Source organism: Heteronotia binoei, chromosome 6 (genome assembly GCF_032191835.1).
Source record: "Heteronotia binoei isolate CCM8104 ecotype False Entrance Well chromosome 6, APGP_CSIRO_Hbin_v1, whole genome shotgun sequence".
Lineage (NCBI taxonomy): Eukaryota > Metazoa > Chordata > Lepidosauria > Squamata > Gekkonidae > Heteronotia > Heteronotia binoei.
The window spans coordinates 11006352-11022877 of NC_083228.1; the positions used below are offsets into that span (position 1 = coordinate 11006352).

General features: G+C 48.4%; 1 protein-coding gene across 1 annotated transcript; it reads left to right on the top strand.

Annotated features, from left to right (window-relative positions):
- Positions 1-7327: 7327 nt before the first annotated feature.
- On the top strand, positions 7328-10674 carry LOC132574264 (uncharacterized). Its single transcript, XM_060242612.1, has 4 exons — positions 7328-7498; positions 7980-8102; positions 9437-9547; positions 10294-10674. Exons 1-4 carry the CDS (start codon positions 7352-7354, stop codon positions 10672-10674), a joined length of 762 nt encoding a protein of 253 aa, XP_060098595.1. The 5' UTR covers positions 7328-7351.
- The last annotated feature ends 5852 nt before the right edge of the window (positions 10675-16526 follow it).

The window sequence follows — 16526 nt, forward strand, 5'->3', positions numbered from 1 at the left end:
TCCAAAGCAATTTTAAAGTGACTTTTTAAAATGGTTTAAAGGGTTGCAACGGGTCCAGAGGAGGGCAGCAAAGATGGTGAGGGGTCTGGAGACCAAGTCCTCCTAGGAAAGGTTGAAGGAGCTGGGGATGTTTAGCCTGGAGAGGAGGCGGCTGAGAGGTGATAGGATCACCATCTTCAAGTACTTGAAGGACTGTCATCTAGAGGATGGTGTGGAATTTTTTTCTGTGGTCCCAGAAGGTAGGATCAGAACCAATGGGTTGAAATTAAATCAAAAGAGTTTCCGGCTCAACATTAGGAAGAACTTCCTGACAGTTAAGAGCAATTCCTCAGTGGAACAGGCTTCCTCTGCAGGTGGTGGGCTCTCCTTCCTTGGAGGTTTTTAAACAGATGCCCATCTGACAGCCTGTGAATTTAGGGGGAGGAGTTTGTGAGTTTCCTGCATTGTGCAGGGGGTTGGACTAGATGACCCTAGAGGTACCTTCCAACTCTATGATTCTAGCTTAAATAATAATCTTTTAATTTTTTTAACTGTTATAACCCTCACATCATCAAATTTTAACATGCAGATTCTTTGTGGGACTTTTTATAAGATGACTGGTCAATGACTGTAAATAATAAACTGAACTGAACTGAAGTTTGGGATATTTGGGGATGAAGCCGGGGGGGGGCGGGGTTAATGCCATGGTTCGCCTTCCAAAGCAGTCTGTTTTCTCTAGGGGAGCTCATCTCTGTTGTCTGGCGATCAGTTGCTGTTCTGGGAGATCTCCAGGTCCCACCTAGAGTTTGGCAAGCAGACAGGTGTGACCTATAAACGGCACTGATCATCATCTGGGGTATTTATTTATTGCTTCAATGGCTATCCCTTCATTGGGTCTAAATGTTAAAGTATAGAAGCTTTGGGTAGGGATAAAGTTACTTGCATTGTGAATTTTTGTGTGTGTGTGCCGTGTTTTTCTCTGCAAAGCACTTTTTCTCTTGCTGCCTAAGGACAAGCGCTGTGCAAACTGAACATTCTTACAAATTTGTTGCACTAAAAGGTGAGGCTAGTGTCTGCTCTGAGTGTTCTCGGGGGGTCGTTTTCTAGAGAAATAGGTGGTGGAGCTCATTAGCATATACTGCCGCCGCCCCCCCCCCCCTGCCAAAAGCACGAAAGAGAGAAAAAGCAAGAAAGGAGAGCCCCGGGCAAGCGAGGCCTGCTTGGGCTGGCTAGAGATCCAAGCAGGCCTCGCTCGTCTGGGGTTCCCCTGGGCCACCCCCCACAATCAAAAGGCCAGCAAGTCACCCAAAATCGCATAAGAAGTGGAGAAAGGGTGGCGTGGGCTTCTCCAGGGGTTAGTGAAGGCTGCTGGGGGCATAGCAAAGCCCCTGGTGGCTGGCTGGCTGGCTGCCCGCTCTTTTAATCCAGGGATTGTTACACGGTTGCTCCTACTATTCAGTGGACAAGGTAGGTAGGTAGGAAGGAAGAGGGGGAACCCTCCGAAAGGTTCAGGAGCTGTGCTCCTGTGAGCTCTTGCCGAATCCGAGGCTTGAGCGTTCTGTTCTCTGGCTCTCATGAACGGAGGAGTCCCACTGGATCAGACCAGGGTCCCTCTCGTCCAGAATCCTCTTTCACCCAGTGGCCCACCAGTTGTCCTGGAGGCCAAACAAACGGGGCACAGAGGCCGAGGCTTTCCCCCAATGTTCCTCCTAGCAGTGGTATTCGGAGGTATACTGCCTCTGGATGTGGAGGTTCCCTTTCATCATCACGACTTACTATCCATGGATGTGTCCAGGGCTTTTTTTCTTAGCAGGAATGTAATTCCAGCTGGCTTGGGCGTGGGTGGGTGTGACTTAATGCGCAAATTAAGGGTTCCTGCTGAGCTTTTTCTACAAAAAAAGCTCTGTGGGAAACAATGGTGATGTTAGGGGTGTGGCCTAATATGCAAAGGAGTTCCTGCTGTTTTTTTTTCTCTGCAAAAGAGAGCCAGTTTGGTGTAGTGGTTAAGTGTATGGACTCTGATCTGGGAGAACCAGGTTTGATTCCCCACTCCTCCACTCGCACCTGCTGGAATGGCCTTGGGTCAGCCATAGCTCTGGCAGAGGTTGTCCTTTCCTTGAAAGGGCAGCCACTGTGAGAATCCCCTCAGCCCCACCCACCTCACAGGGTGTCTGTTGTGGGGGAGGAAGATAAAGGAGATTGTGAGCCACTCTGAGACTCTTCGGAGTGGAGGGTGGGATATAAATCCAATATCATTGTTTAAAACCCTGCGTGAAACAATGGTAACATCAGGGGATGTGGCCTAATATGCAAATGAGTTCCTGCTGGGCTTTTTCTACCCCAAAAGCCCTGGATATATCTCTCCTCCATGAATCTGCCTGATCCCCTTTTAAACCTAGCTATGGTCACGGCTATCCCTACATCTGTTTATTTGATATTTATTTATTTATTATTTTACATGTTGGAAACCTGAATCTTCAGTTTGCAGTTTGGGGACTTCCACCTTAAACAAGAATAGCTAACCACCTAGTGGTGCATGACGCTGAAAGAGCTAGAACTTCTGGCTGCCAGATGCTCCTAGGATCTCCTGGCTATGCTACACCCTGCTGTACAATAATCATTGATTAATTATTAATTACCAGCTTATTTGGGGGGCTGTTGTAAGGATGAATGAGGAATGTATGAGAAGTCATATGAATAGGAAGGAGCTGAGGCTAGGCTTCCCAACCCATCCCCCGGCAGGGCGGGGGACCCCTGCATTAGCAGCCTAAAACCCCGCTCCCTAAAAATCTGATAGCGGGGTGTGTGGGGGGGGTGGAACGGCATCGTGTCTCTTTGCCTGCCTGGCTTCAGGCTTCTCCCTTCCTCCGAGTTACAAAGACCCACCTACTGCCGGCCTGCTATTCGCTCCAGTCTGGCCTCCCTTCGCGAGGTGCATGCTGGGACTTGTAGTCCTTGCATCCTCTCACGTCTGCTGAGCATTCTCTATGTGGAGATTGATTCTCATAGGGTATAATGGAGAATTGATCTGGAGGTTTCGGGGGCTCTGGGGGAGCTGTTTTTTGAGGTAGAGGCACCAAATTTTCAGTATAGTATCTAGTGACTCTCCCCAAAGTATCTCCCAAGTTTCAAAACGATTGGACCAGGAGGTTTCATTCTATGAGCCCCCAAAGAAGGTGCCCCTATCCTTCATTATTTCCTATGGAAGGAAGACATTTAAAAAGGTGTGCGGTTCCTTTAAATGTGATGGCCAGAACTCCCTTGGAGTTCAATTATGCTTGTCACACCCTTGTTCCTGGCTCCGCCCTGATGTCTCCTGGCTCCATCCCCAAAGTCTCCTGGCTCCACCCCCAAAGTCCCCAGATATTTCTTGAATTGCACTTGGCAACCCTAGCTGAGGCTGTCTCTTTCCCTGCTATGTATATATCCTCCCTTCCATCTCTTCATGCGCTACTCTGTAAACCTTGTCAGTGACTTCTTTTTCACAACCCCAAGAACACATGGAAGAGATGCAACTGGATTGACTCCTAAATATCGTGGTGATTGCATTTTTGACAACTTTTGTAACGCTCCCGTCGGGATAGAAGGCAGCATGAGAAGGCAGTCGGGTCTCATCAGACCTTGGAAACTAAGCAAGGTTGGTTCTTGGATGGGAGACCACCAAGGAAGGCTCTGCAGAGGAAGCCAATAGCTTCTTCTGCTTCTGCTTCTTACTTGCCTGAAAAGCCACTTGCTGGAATGGCCAGAAGTCAGAAGTTAAGCAAGATCAGTAATTGGATGGGAGATCGCCTAGGAAGGCTCTGCAGAGGAAGGCAATGTAGTGTGCTCCTGTGAGCTCTTGCTGAATCCAGTTTGGTGTAGTGGTTAAGTGTGCGGATTCTTATCTGGGAGAACCGGGTTTGATTCCCCACTCCTCCACTTGCACCTGCTGGCATGGACTTGGGTCAGCCATAGCTCTCGTAGGAGTTATCCTTGAAAGGGCAGCTGCTGTGAGAGCCCTCTCCAGCCCCACCCACCTCATAGGGTGTCTGTTGTGGGGGAGGAAGGGAAAGGAGATTGTGAGCCGCTCTGAGACTCTTCGGAGTGGAGGGCGAGATATAAATCCAATATCTTCATCTACCTCACAGGGTATCTGTTGTGGGGGAGGAAGGTAAAGGAGATTGTGAGCTGCTCTGAGACTCTTTGGAGTGGAGGGCAGGATATAAATCCAATATCTTCATCTACCTCACAGGGTATCTGTTGTGGGGGAGGAAGGTAAAGGAGATTGTGAGCTGCTCTGAGACTCTTCGGAGTGGAGGACGGGATATAAATCCAATATCTTCATCTACCTCACAGGGTGTCTGTTGTGGGGGAGGAAGGTAAAGGAGATTGTGAGCTGCTCTGAGACTCTTCGGAGTGGAGGGCGGGATATAAGTCCAATATCATCATCATCATCATCATCATCATCATCATCATCATCATCATCATCACTTCTAATAATAATAATAAATTTTTATTTATACCCCGCCCTCCCCGCCAAGGCAGGCTCAGGGCGGCTTACAAGACATGGTACATATGCCGTGATATAACAATAAAATCAAAATAATAGCAATCAAAATACAATTCATAAATTTAAGTTAATTTAAATTAAATAATTATCTAAAAACCAGTATAATTTAATGATGCTACAGTCTCAGTTTATATAAAACGGCTTAATATTATTGCCAAGGTTCCCCCTTAAAAAGCAAGTTGAAAGAGGGCGGTTTTACAAGCCCCACGGAACCGATTAAGGTCCCGTAGGGCCCGCACCTCCTCTGGCAGCTGGTTCCACCATTGGGGTGCCATTATCAAGAAGGCCTGCTCCCTTGTTGTTTTTAGTTTGGCCTCCTTTGGCCCAGGGATTTTCAGACGGTTTTGTGAACTAGATCTCAGTGCTCTCTGGGGAACATGTGGAGAGAGACGGTCCCTAAGGTAGGCAGGTCCTCGGCCATATAGGGCTTTAAAGGTAATAACCAGCACCTTGTAACGAACTCGGTACACAATTGGCAGCCAGTGCAGCTCCTGCAGCCTAGGCCGCACATGTTCCCACCGAGGTAGTCCCACTAACAGTCTGGCTGCTGCATTCTGCACTAGCTGCAGTTTCCGAGTTCAGTACAGGGGCAGCCCCATGTAGAGGGCGTTACAGTAGTCTAACCTCGAGCTGACCGTTGCATGGATCACTGTTGCCAGGTCGCCGCGCTCCACAAAGGGGGCCAACTACCTCGCCTGCCTGAGATGAAAAAAGGCAGATTTAGCAGTGGCTTCTATCTGGGCCTCCATTGTCAGGGAAGGCTCCAGTAGCACTCCCAGGCTCCTGACCCTGCGCACTGGTACCAGTGACGCACCGTCAAAAGCTGGTAGGGAGATCCCCTCCCCCAGCCCGCCGCAGCCTAAGAAAAAGGACCTCTGTCTTCGCTGGATTCAATTTCAGCCTGCTCAACTTAAGCCAACCTGCCACGGCTTGCAACTAGGGTTGCCAATCCCCAGGTGGGGGCAGGGGATCCCCCGGTTTGGAGGGCCTCCCCCGCTTCAGGGTCGTCAGAAAGCGGGGGGAGGGAGGGAAATGTCTGCTGGGAACTCTATTATTCCCTAGGGAGATTTATTCCCATAGAAAATCATGGAGAATTGATCCATGGGTATCTGGGGCTCTGTGGGGGGGGCTGTGTTTTGGGGTAGAGGCACCAAATTTTCAGTATAGCATCTAGTGCCTCTCCCCAAAGTACCCCCCCCAAGTTTCAAAAAGATTGGACCAGGGGGTCCAATTCTGTGAGCCCCAAAAGAAGGTGCCCCTATCCTTCATTATTTCCTATGGAAGGAAGGAATTGAAAAGGTGTGCCGTCCCTTTAAATGTGATGGCCAGAACTCCCTTTGGAGTTCAATTATGCTTGTCACAGCCTTGATCTTGGCTCCACCCCTCATGTCTCCTGGCTCCACCCCCAAAGTCTCCTGACTCCATCCCCAAAGTCCCCAGATATTTCTTGAATTGGACTTGGCAACCCTACTTGCAACGCCTGGTCCAGATTTCTCACTTGCCTCAAAAGCCCCTTTCTGAGCTCACCATATATTAGTTGCAACTTTCTCAACAAGAAAGGTGGGCTATAAATGAATAAATAATTAAATGCAAACAAAGAAAATGCATTAAAATGCAAGTAATATTCAGCGCATCTGAAAATGTACCATCATGACCCACAAAGTAACTAGAGCAGAGGTGGCCAAAACTGCAGCTCGGGAACCACATGTGGTTCTTTCACAAATATTGTGTGACTCCCAGATGTCAAGGAGGAACTTAATGCATGTTTACTCTCTAGTTAGCCTGCTTAGCATCAAGATCTCAGTCAGCCTCTTGAGTGCTGACCCATAGGTAGGCAACTCTTTCCACTGTGGGTGCAGCAGAGAAGGAGGGGGAAATGAGGCAAGTTTGCAAGCTCTTCTCCATGCCAAGGCTGCCCAGAGACCTCGAGTGGGGAAAGACAATGTAAAAGCCAAAGGAGGGACAGAATTAAAGAGGGCTACACATGGCTCCCCTTTAGTTTCATAGCTCTTCTAGGAGCTGTATTTACTAACCTTGGTGTCATGGCAAAGAGAGATGCAAAATGATGTAAACAGTGGTCAGTGATTTTTATGGTACATGTATGTTTCCTTCTCTCACTGGTGCCAAAAAAATAATTCCCTAACCTTTCCCTGGGCTGGCCTTATGGGGACTATTATTTCCAGCTTTTGTTTTTTTAAAAAGTCTCCTTCTAGCATGGTTGTGTTGTAAAGTTGAAACATATGTATTTTTTCTTTCTGTGCAGAGAAAGTTTTACTAAAGACCTGTGTGTATATTGGTTCACGTCTTGTGGCTCTCTAACATCTGATGTTTATTTCTATGTAAGCAATATAAGATAACCACCGGAAGCAATAAAACTTTCATGCAAAGCGTGTAAATATGCATTTTTAGTGAAGTTAAACAAAAGCAGAACTAAGGAACACTGAACATTCTTTAAATTTTTCCCACAGAGTCTCTCAACAGTCACAAAGAATGATAGCCTCTTCAGATAAGACTTAGTGAAGACGTGGGTGAAGTCTTTTAATTTCTTAGTGTTCCACTCTTGATGGTGAGAATAAGGAACCGCTTTTAAAAGGACTCCTCATGGTTTCAATAGTTAGTTCTTCCTCAGCCTCTTTCTCCTGAAATTACACGGAGCTACAGCTCTACTCTTTACAACATGGATCCACGCATGCTCTAATTTGCTGCTACTGGCTCTATTTCTGTGTGGCTGTTACGTTAAACAAATTAAAAAATGCCTGTTCATTAGGCTTCTAGGAATAAATATAATCCAATGCGTCATATCAGTGCAGGGTCTGGCTCGAGATGGATGTACAATATCTCAAGGAATGCCTCGGGAACTGCTTAGTCGAGGGGCTCGCGCGAGTTGCTGAACGTCAGCCAGCAGATCCAATCGATTTCCTGGCATGCTGGATTTACAGATACAAGCAAAATTTAAATGCAGAAGAAAAGGTACCGCAGCTCTCTTTTTCAATAAATAAATACATTGATGAAATCAACTTGCTTCAACCTGTTTCAACCTGAATTCCCTAATCTTTCCTGGTGCTGGTCTTATGGGGACTGTTATTTCCAGCTTTTGTTTTTTAAAAAGTCTCCTTCCAGCATGGTCAACTTGCTTCAACCTGGTGTAGTGGTTAAGTGTGCGGACTCTTTTCTGGGAGAACCGGGTTTGATTCCCCACTCTTCCACTTGCAGCTGCTGGAATGGCCTTGGGTCAGCCATAGCTTTGGCAGAAGTTGTCCTTGAAAGGGCAGCTGCTGTGAGAGTCCTCTCAGCCCCACCCACCTCACATGGTGTCTGTTGTGGGGGAGCAAGGTAAAGGAGATTGTGAGCCACTCTGGGACTCTGAGCTACGGAATGGAGGGCAGGATATAAATCCAATATCTTCTTCCTCTTTTTCCTAATCTGCCAAGGTTGCTTTTTTTCTCCCTAGCGGACAATAGAGAGAGCCCAGCTGGAACAGGAACGAGAAGAGGCCCTGGCCGAACTGGAGAGGATAGAGAAGCTGAAAGCAGAAGAACTTCAGGTGGCTCAGAAACATGAAGAACAGCAGAAGGTGAGCTTTCGGAGGAGAGCTGGGTTGGTCAGCAGTAGAATAGCTAGATTCGAGTCCCCAGTAACATCTTGTGTGTGTTGTTGTTGTTTTGCAGTCAAGTTGCAGCCAACTGATGGGATCCTGTGGGGTTTTCAAGGCAAAAGATATTCAGAGTCTGCGTGGCAGCTAGGGTTGCCAATCCCCAGGTGGGGGCAGGAGATCCCCCGGTTTGAAGACCCTCCCCCCACTTCAGGGTCATCAGAAAGTGGGGGGAGGAGAGGGAAATGTCTGCTGGGCACACCACTGTTCTCTGTGGTGACTGAGTCCCATATAGGGAACATTGGCTCTCCAGATGTTTTTTGCCTACTACTCCCATCAGCCCCAGCCATTGGCCATGCTGGCTGGGGCTGATGGGAGTTGTAGGCAAAAAACATCTGGAGAGCCAACGTTCCCTACCCAATTGATCCGTGGGTTTCTGGGGCTCCAGAGGGGCTGTTTTTTGAGATAGAGGCACCAAATTTTCTGCATAGCGTCCAGAGCCTCTCCCCAAAGTACCCTCCAGGTTTCCAAAGGATTGGACCAGGGGGTCCAATTCAATGAGCCTCAAAAGAAGGTGCCCCTAGCCTTCATTATTTTCAATGGAGGGAAGGCATTTTAAAAGGTGTTCGGTCCCTTTCAGTGTGACGGCCAGAACTCCCTTTGGAGTTCAGTTATGGTCGTCACAACCTTGCTCCTGGCTCCATCCCCAAAGTCTCCTGGCTCCACCCTTAAAGTCCCCGGATATTTCTTGAATTGGATTTGGCAACCCTAGTAGCAGCCCTGGGCTTCTTTGGTGGTCTCTCTTCCAAGACTTTTTTTTGGTAGCAGGAACTCCTTCGCATATTAGGCCACACCCCCCTGAGATAGCCAATCCTCCAAGAGCTTACAATAGGTCCTGCAACAAGAGCCCTGTAAGCTCTTGGAGGATTGGCTACATTAGGGTGTGTAGCAGGAACTCCTTTGCATATTAGGCCACACACCCCTGATATGCAAAGGAGTTCCTGCTACAAAAAAAGCCCTGGTACTAACCTTCAGAGCCCCGCATGGCCTGGGACTGACATATCTGAGGGTCCGCCTCTCCCCATACGTGCCCCCAAAGAGCTCTACATTCAACTAGTCAGCATCTACCGATTGTCCCTGGCCCGAAAGATCTCCAGATAGCCTCAGCCGGGAGATCTGGAGAATCAATAGAAATGGTATTGTTGGAAGTGTAGGAAAAGGAAAAAAAAGAGAAGTTTGTCTCTTTCCGTGGCTCTTGAAACCAAAAAGGTGGGGCGTGGTGGCCTTTCATTCATTTAAACTTTTGTTCGGGAAAGGCTTTTACGGAGCGATGCTGTGAAAAGAAGACGCTTGGGGATTCCCCTGAGAAGAGTGGAGTGTCGGATTTGCCGACCGTGGTGGAAATCGACGAAAGCCATTTAAATGGGGTATGTAACCAATTTAGGAACGTGTTATGCATATGTGCAGTGTACAGGGCTTTTTTTTTGTAGCAGGAACTCCTTTGCATAGTAGGCCCAATGCAAGAAAGGAGAGCCCTGGGCGAGCGAGGCCTGCTGGGGCTGGCTAGAGATCCAGCCAGCCCAAGAAGGCCTCGTTCACCTGGGGCTCTCCTGGCCGCCCCTCCCCACACTCAAAAAGCCAGCAAGCCACCCAGTGCCCAAAATCACATAAGAAGTGGAGAAAGGGTGGTGTGGGCTTCTCCAGGGTTTAATGAGGGCTGCTAGGGGTGTGGCAAAGCCCCTGGTGGCTGGCTGGCTGGCTGGCTGCCCACCCACTCTCCTAATCCAGGGATTGTTATGCAGCTGCACCTCCTATTCAATGGACAAGGTAGGTGGGGAGGAAGAGGGGGAACTATCAGAAAGGTTCAGGAGCTGCACTCCTGGGAGCTCCTGCTGAACCTGAGGCCTGTTGGCAACCAGAACGATTCCTCTCTCTTTTCCTGCACTATTCTAACTGTATTGTTTTGTATGAAATAAGGTGTGGCCGGTACAATACTTGGATGTGATTTTCTTTCTTGGGCCATCTTCTCCACTTGATGCTGGCAATAGCTGCGTCGCCCCTACAAGCGTTTATGAAGTCGCCCGTAGCCAAACACAATTTATTTATTTTTTTACAAAAAGAATTATTTTTTGCGGTGGCGTACTCAGGCGTATTAATTTTTTTCCACCGGCAGAAAAGGACTGAAGGGAAGGGCGGGAACCTTCCGGAAGAAAATGAGGCTACTGAATTTGAGCCAAAGGTCTCGGTAGCCGGGCTGGATCCAGGCGAATCACACACTGCAGAAGGTGAAGCTGAGGAGATACTTCAGGGGGTGAGCGACGCTGTCAGTCTCCGGGAAGCCTTGACCGAGCCCATTCCAGAGGAAGAACTTCAGCAGATTTCAGACCACAAAGAAGGAGACCAGTCGGAACTTTCGGAAGAGAGTGAGAACGAAGACGATACCCAAACCAGCGGCGACACTCCAGATGAGAAATACAAATCCAGTCACGATGTGAATCCTAATAACAGTACGGTCCCCTCTCCTGTTAATTCTGTGGGACTTACTTCTGAGTAGAATAGGGTTGGCAGCAGGGTTGCCAAGTCCCCCCCTGGCCTTCCTTGCTTTGGATGCTTCCTTTGGGTTGCCACCTTTCCCCCCTGACTTGCTTCTGTACCTTTAACCGATACTGCCTCTAAGCTGTGGAGTGCTGTGAGCAAAAATTCTACATGAACTACTGGTATTAGAAGAAGAAGAAGAAGAAGACTTCAGATTTATACCCTGCCCTTCTCTCTGAATCAGAGTCTCAGAGCGGCTTACAATCTCCTATATCAGGGGTGGCCAACGGTAGCTCTCCAGATGTTTTTTGCCTACAACTCCCATCAGCCCTAGCTATCGGCCATGCTGACAGGGACTGATGGGAGTTGTAGGCGAAAAACATCTGGAGAGCTACCGTTGGCCACCCCTGCCCTATATCTTCTCTACCCACAACAGACACTCTGTGAGGTGGGTGGGGCTGAGAGGGCTCTCACAGCAGCTGCCCTTTCAAGGACAACCTCTGCCAGAGCTATGGCTGACCCAAGGCCATTCCAGCAGCTGCAAGTGGAGGAGTGGGGAATCAAACCCGGTTCTCCCAGATAAGAGAGCTATGGCTGACCCAAGGCCATTCCAGCAGCTGCAAGCGGGGGAGTGGGGAATCAAACCCGGTTCTCCCAGATAAGAGAGCTATGGCTGACCCAAGGCCATCCCAGCAGGTGCAAGTGGAGGAGTGGGGAACCAAACCCGGTTCTCCCAGATAAGAGAGCTCTGGCTGACCCAAGGCCATTCCAGCAGCTGCAAGGGGAGGAGGGGGGAATCAAACCCGGTTCTCCCAGATAAGAGTCCGCACACTTAACCACTAGACCAAACTGACTCTCTATTAAAGTTGTGAGGTACTGCATAAATTAGTGTGCTCTGGGGATCCTCCTTCCTGAGCTAAGGCAAAAATGTGTAAGCTGGAAACTAAAAAACTGAGCTAGTTCACACTAACGCAGCTTAGAGGGAACAGTGCCTTTAGCAGTAGCTTGCTGCTCTGAAATGAGGCAGGTGAAGCTTAGCTTTCTGGCAAAGCGTCTAAAACCTGCTGAAACCGCTGCAGCTGACTTCAGTACAGGAGTAGGGACGGTGATGCAGTTTGCAGCCCCGTACAGTGCAGGTGCCAGCCTCCTGTGTGCCACCTACACAATAAAATTTGTTTTCAAAGTGTATCCCGTTGAATATGTTGTTGGCTTGCCGAAGTTTGGATCGTTTGGTGAGAAGCAGAAACTTAGCAGAGTCTCTTTCTCTAAGTGGCAAATATACAGCAAGAACCCAGTGTCCCAGGCAACCTCTTCCCCTAGAACAGGGGTGGCCGAATTGTGGCTCGGGAGCCACATGTAACTCTTTCCCACATATTGTGTGGTTCTTGAAGCCCCCACTACCCTGTCGCCTGGCTTGGAGAAGGCATTTCTCTGTTTCAATCGCTTCGCCAAGCCAGCCAGCAGCTTGGAGAGTGCATTTAAAGCTTAAAGCTTAAGTTGCTTTCTTTCCACCCCCTCTCCCTCCCTCATCTCTTTGCCTGCCTGCCGTGTCTTGCAGCTCCTGACATATATACTATGTGGGTCTTACACGAAGCAAGTTTGGCCACCTCTGCCGTAGAAGCTATTAAAAAGATAAAGCTAGTCACCTGTGCAAGCACCAGTCATTTCCCACTCATGGCAGACCTGAACCTAGCCATTGCTCAATAATTAATCATTAATTAATAATTGGCTCAATAAGAGCCCCGTGGTGCAGAGTGTTAAAGCTGCAGTGCTGCAGTCCTAAGCTCTGCTCACGACCTGAGTTCGATCCCTGGCGGAAGCTGGGTTTTCAGGTAGCCGGCTCCAGGTTGATTCAGCCTTCCATCCTTCCGAGGTCGGTCAAAGGAGTCCCCAGCTTGCTGGGGGGAAAGCGTAGATGACTGGGGAAGGCAATGGCAAACCACCCCATAAAAAGTCTGCTGTGAAAATGTTGTGAAAGCACCATCACCCCAGAGTTGGAAACAACTGGTGCTCACACAGGGGACCTTTCCTTTCCTTGCCATTGTCTTCCCCAGGCATCTACACTTTATCCCCAGCAAGCTGGGTACTCATTTTACCAACCTCGGGTAGATATTACAGGCTATTTTCTTTAAAAAGAGAGATGGCATTATCACTGTCAGAAAGTTTTGGTTCTGATCGTTTTAAAAAAGCGTTCAGATGGAGCGGAGGTGATAATCCATTTACAGTATCAGGTTTGCACTGTTCGAGATAATTCAGTTTGGGGTTTGAAGGAAACCAGTTTACATCCAGAGCAGGGGTGGCCAAACTGTAGCTCGGGAGCCGCATGTGGCTCTTTCACACATATTGTGTGGCTCTCAAAGCCCCCCACCGCTCTGCTGGCCAGTTTGGAGAAGACATTTGTCTCTTTAAATCACATCTCCAAGCCAAGCCAGCCAGTGGCTTGGAAAATGTATTCCAAACCAAACAATTATTACGGCAGAAGCCAGCAGCAATAACAGTTCATAACAATAGCCAGTGAATTAATGTGAATACAAAACTTACATTTAAAGGATATAAAAAGGATAAAATCCAGTATAAATAAAAAGAAGATATTGGATTTATATCCCACCCTCCACTCTCAGAGCGGCTCACAATCTCCTTTCCCTTCCTCCCCCACAACAGACACCCTGTGAGGTAGATGAAGATATTGGATTTATATCCCGCCCTCCACTTTGAAGAGTCTCAGAGCGGCTCACAATCTCCTTTACCTTCCTCCCCCACAACAGACACCCTGTGAGGTGGGTGGGGCTGAGAGGGCTCTCCCAGCAGCTGCCCTTTCAAGGACAGAGTCTCAGAGCAGCTCACAATCTCCTTTATCTTCTTCCCCCACAACAGACACCCTGTGAGGTGGGTGGGGCTGAGAGGACTCTCCCAGCAGCTGCCCTTTCAAGGACAACCTCTGCCAGAGCTCTGGCTGACCCAAGGCCATGCCATCAGGTGAAAGTGGAGGAGTGGGGAATCAAACCCGGTTCTCCCAGATAAGAGTCCGCACACTTAACCACTACACCAAACTGGCTCTCCAAGCCAAAACAAGTTACGGTATATCTTCCATCACAAGGGATTTATGTTTTCTGATCGCTAAGCAAAAGAATCTGGCCCTGGCACAAGGTACGAAACTTTGAGAGCCTTCCAGGAGAAAGTGACACAAAGTTTCTGGTCTGAATTTCAGATCAGATTGCAGAGGATTAAATTTAGACAAAAGTGGTAATAAAAGACGGGACCGTTCTTCCTAGTAGAGTTTACAATACAGAAGTACATGGGTGGTGGATTCCACCATATTGGACTTACACGGACATAACTGTTCTTGCATGGGTGCGCGCAAAAAATTGTCTTGCAGCACAACAGAGAGAAGTGCCTCAAAATGGGCTCTAGAAAATGCCCATCTATATGGGTCGTAAGTAATATCAGACATTGGATAATGTATTTAAAGATGCTTTCTTTCCACATCTCCCTCCCCCATCTTCCTTCCTTCCTTCCTTCCTTCCTTCCTTCCTTCCTTCCTTCCTTCCTTCCTTCCTTCCTTCCTTCCTTCCTTCCTTCCTTCCTTCCTTCCTTCCTTCCTCCCTCCCTCCCTCCCTCCCTCCCTCCTTCCTTCCTTCCTTCCTTCCTTCCTTCCTTCCTTCCTTCCTTCCTTCCTTCCGATGTTCATGTCTTGTGGCTCTCAAACATCTGACATTTATTCTGTGCGGCTGTTATATTAAGCCTGTTTGGCCACTCCTGGTCCAGAGGAAACAAGAATCTGCTTTAGCAAATGACAGTTATTAATAATGCAGTAAAACTGAAGCACCTTGAGCTGGATGGCCCAGCCCAGGCTGATCTCATGGAATCCTAGACGCTAAGCAGGGTCCACCCTGGCTAGTACTTGCGATGGGAGACCACCGAGAAAGTCCAGGGTCGCTGGGCCGAGGCAGGCGATGGGAAACCACCTCTGCTCGTCTCCTGCCCTGAAAACCCAGTAGGGTCACAATAAGTCACTAGCGACATGAGTTGTAGCACTTTCCACCCCCAAAACTGAAGCAGGTCAAGCTGTTTTTTACTATAAAGATATGAAACTACGTGGTTGTCATCCAGAGAGGTCGTCTAGGTCTGCACGCCCAGCCCCGGAACCTCTCACCCTTTTCCTATAGAACAGCAAACTCTCTAGCAATGGTCTGATTCACTCTATATAAGGCAGCTTCGTGTTTATGTGGTCTACCTTTCAGGATTGTTGTGGCGTACGCCACCCTTGATAAGAGCCCCGTGGCGCAGAGTGATAAAGTTGCAGTACTGCAGTCGGAGCCCTCTGCTCGCGACCTGAGTTCGGTCCCAGCGAAAGCTGGTTCAGATAGCCGGCTCGACGTTGACTCAGCCTTCCATCCTTCCATGGTCGGTCAAATGAGTACCCAGCTTGCTGGGGGGAAAGTGTAGATGACTGGGGAAGGCAATGGCAAACCACCCCGTAAAAAGTCTGCCGTGAAAACGTGAAAGCAACGTCACCCCAGAGTCAAAAACAACTGGTGCTTGCACAGGGGACTGCCTTTACCTTTTACACCGCCCTTGAAGGGTGAGATAAAAATGCATTATCTAGAGAGCTGCATTATGATAATACAGGGGTGGCCAAACTGTGACTCTTTCACACATATTGTATGACTCTTGAAGCCTGGAGAAGGCATTTATGTCTAAATCACATTGCCAAGCCAAGCCAGCTGGTGGATTGGAGTGCATTTAAAGTTGCTTTCTTTTCACCTCTCCCTCCTCCCTTCCCCATCTATTTCCCTCCCTCCCTTCCTGCCTGCCTGTCTTGCGGCTCTCAAACATCTGACATTCATGTTTTATAGATCCCAGTAGGCAGCCGTGTTGGTTTACGGCTCTCAAACCTCTGACATTTAGTCTATGTGGCTCTTACATTAAGCAAATTTGGCCACCCCTGTGATAATATAAGCAGGCCAAGTCTTGAGACCTTGCCCAGTTTGCTACGGAAGACTTTGCATGCTGCCCTTAGCACTTGTGGCCTCTGAAGTCCAGTGCCCCTTGTGAGTATTCAGACTGGCTTGACGGTCGATGCTTATATTTCATTTTCCCACCGTCAGCCAGGTGGTGTCGCTGCAGCTTAATAAACCAGGCACAGCCAAGTCCCTTCCTAATCTCTGCCTCTCGTGTTAATCCAAAAAACTGAAGTCGAGACAGTTATTAATATTTACAGAAATGATTTAAAATATTTGACGGAGCAAATAGGGTTGCGTGCTCTCTGGGACTGAGCCGTCCAGGGAGGAATGTATAGATTTTTAAGTTGTAGGCAAGACGGCATTTTTGAAATCTGCGTGCCTTAATAGTGTTTAACATGATAATATAGATTAGGGGTGGCCAAACTTGCTTAGTTTAAGAGCCACACAGAATGTCAGGTATCTGAGAGCCGCAAGACAGGAACGTTAGATGTTTGGAGAGCCGGAAGGAAGGAATTGAATAGATGGGGAGGGAGAAGAGGTTGAAAGAACAACTTTAACCTTAAATGCATTCTCCAAGCCGCTAGGAGGCTTGGCTTGGAGAAGTTATTTAAAGCTAGAAATGCCTTCTCTAAGGCAGCTGATGGGGGCTTCAAGAGCCACACAATATGTGTGAAACAGCCACGTGTGGCTCACAAGCTGCTGGGCACTCCATTATTCCCTATGGAGACCGATTCCCATAGGGTATAATGGAGAATTGATTTGTGGGTATCTGGGGCTCGGGGGGGGGGGAAGCTGTTTTTTTGATGTAGAGCCACAAAATTTGCAGCATAGCATCCAGTGCCTCTCCTCAAAACACCCTCCAAGTTTCAAAAATATTGGACGGGGGGGGGGGTTCAATTCTATGAGC

What these genes read in the sequence shown, in the direction of transcription:
- LOC132574264 (XM_060242612.1), top strand. Translation starts at nt 7,352, where the DNA reads ATGGATGTACAATATCTCAAGGAATGCCTCGGGAACTGCTTAGTCGAG. An exon ending in ATTTAAATGCAGAAGAAAAG is followed by an intron (nt 7,499 to 7,979) that starts GTACCGCAGCTC and finishes TTTTCTCCCTAG; the next exon opens with CGGACAATAGAGAGAGCCCA. An exon ending in AACATGAAGAACAGCAGAAG is followed by an intron (nt 8,103 to 9,436) that starts GTGAGCTTTCGG and finishes TGTTCGGGAAAG; the next exon opens with GCTTTTACGGAGCGATGCTG.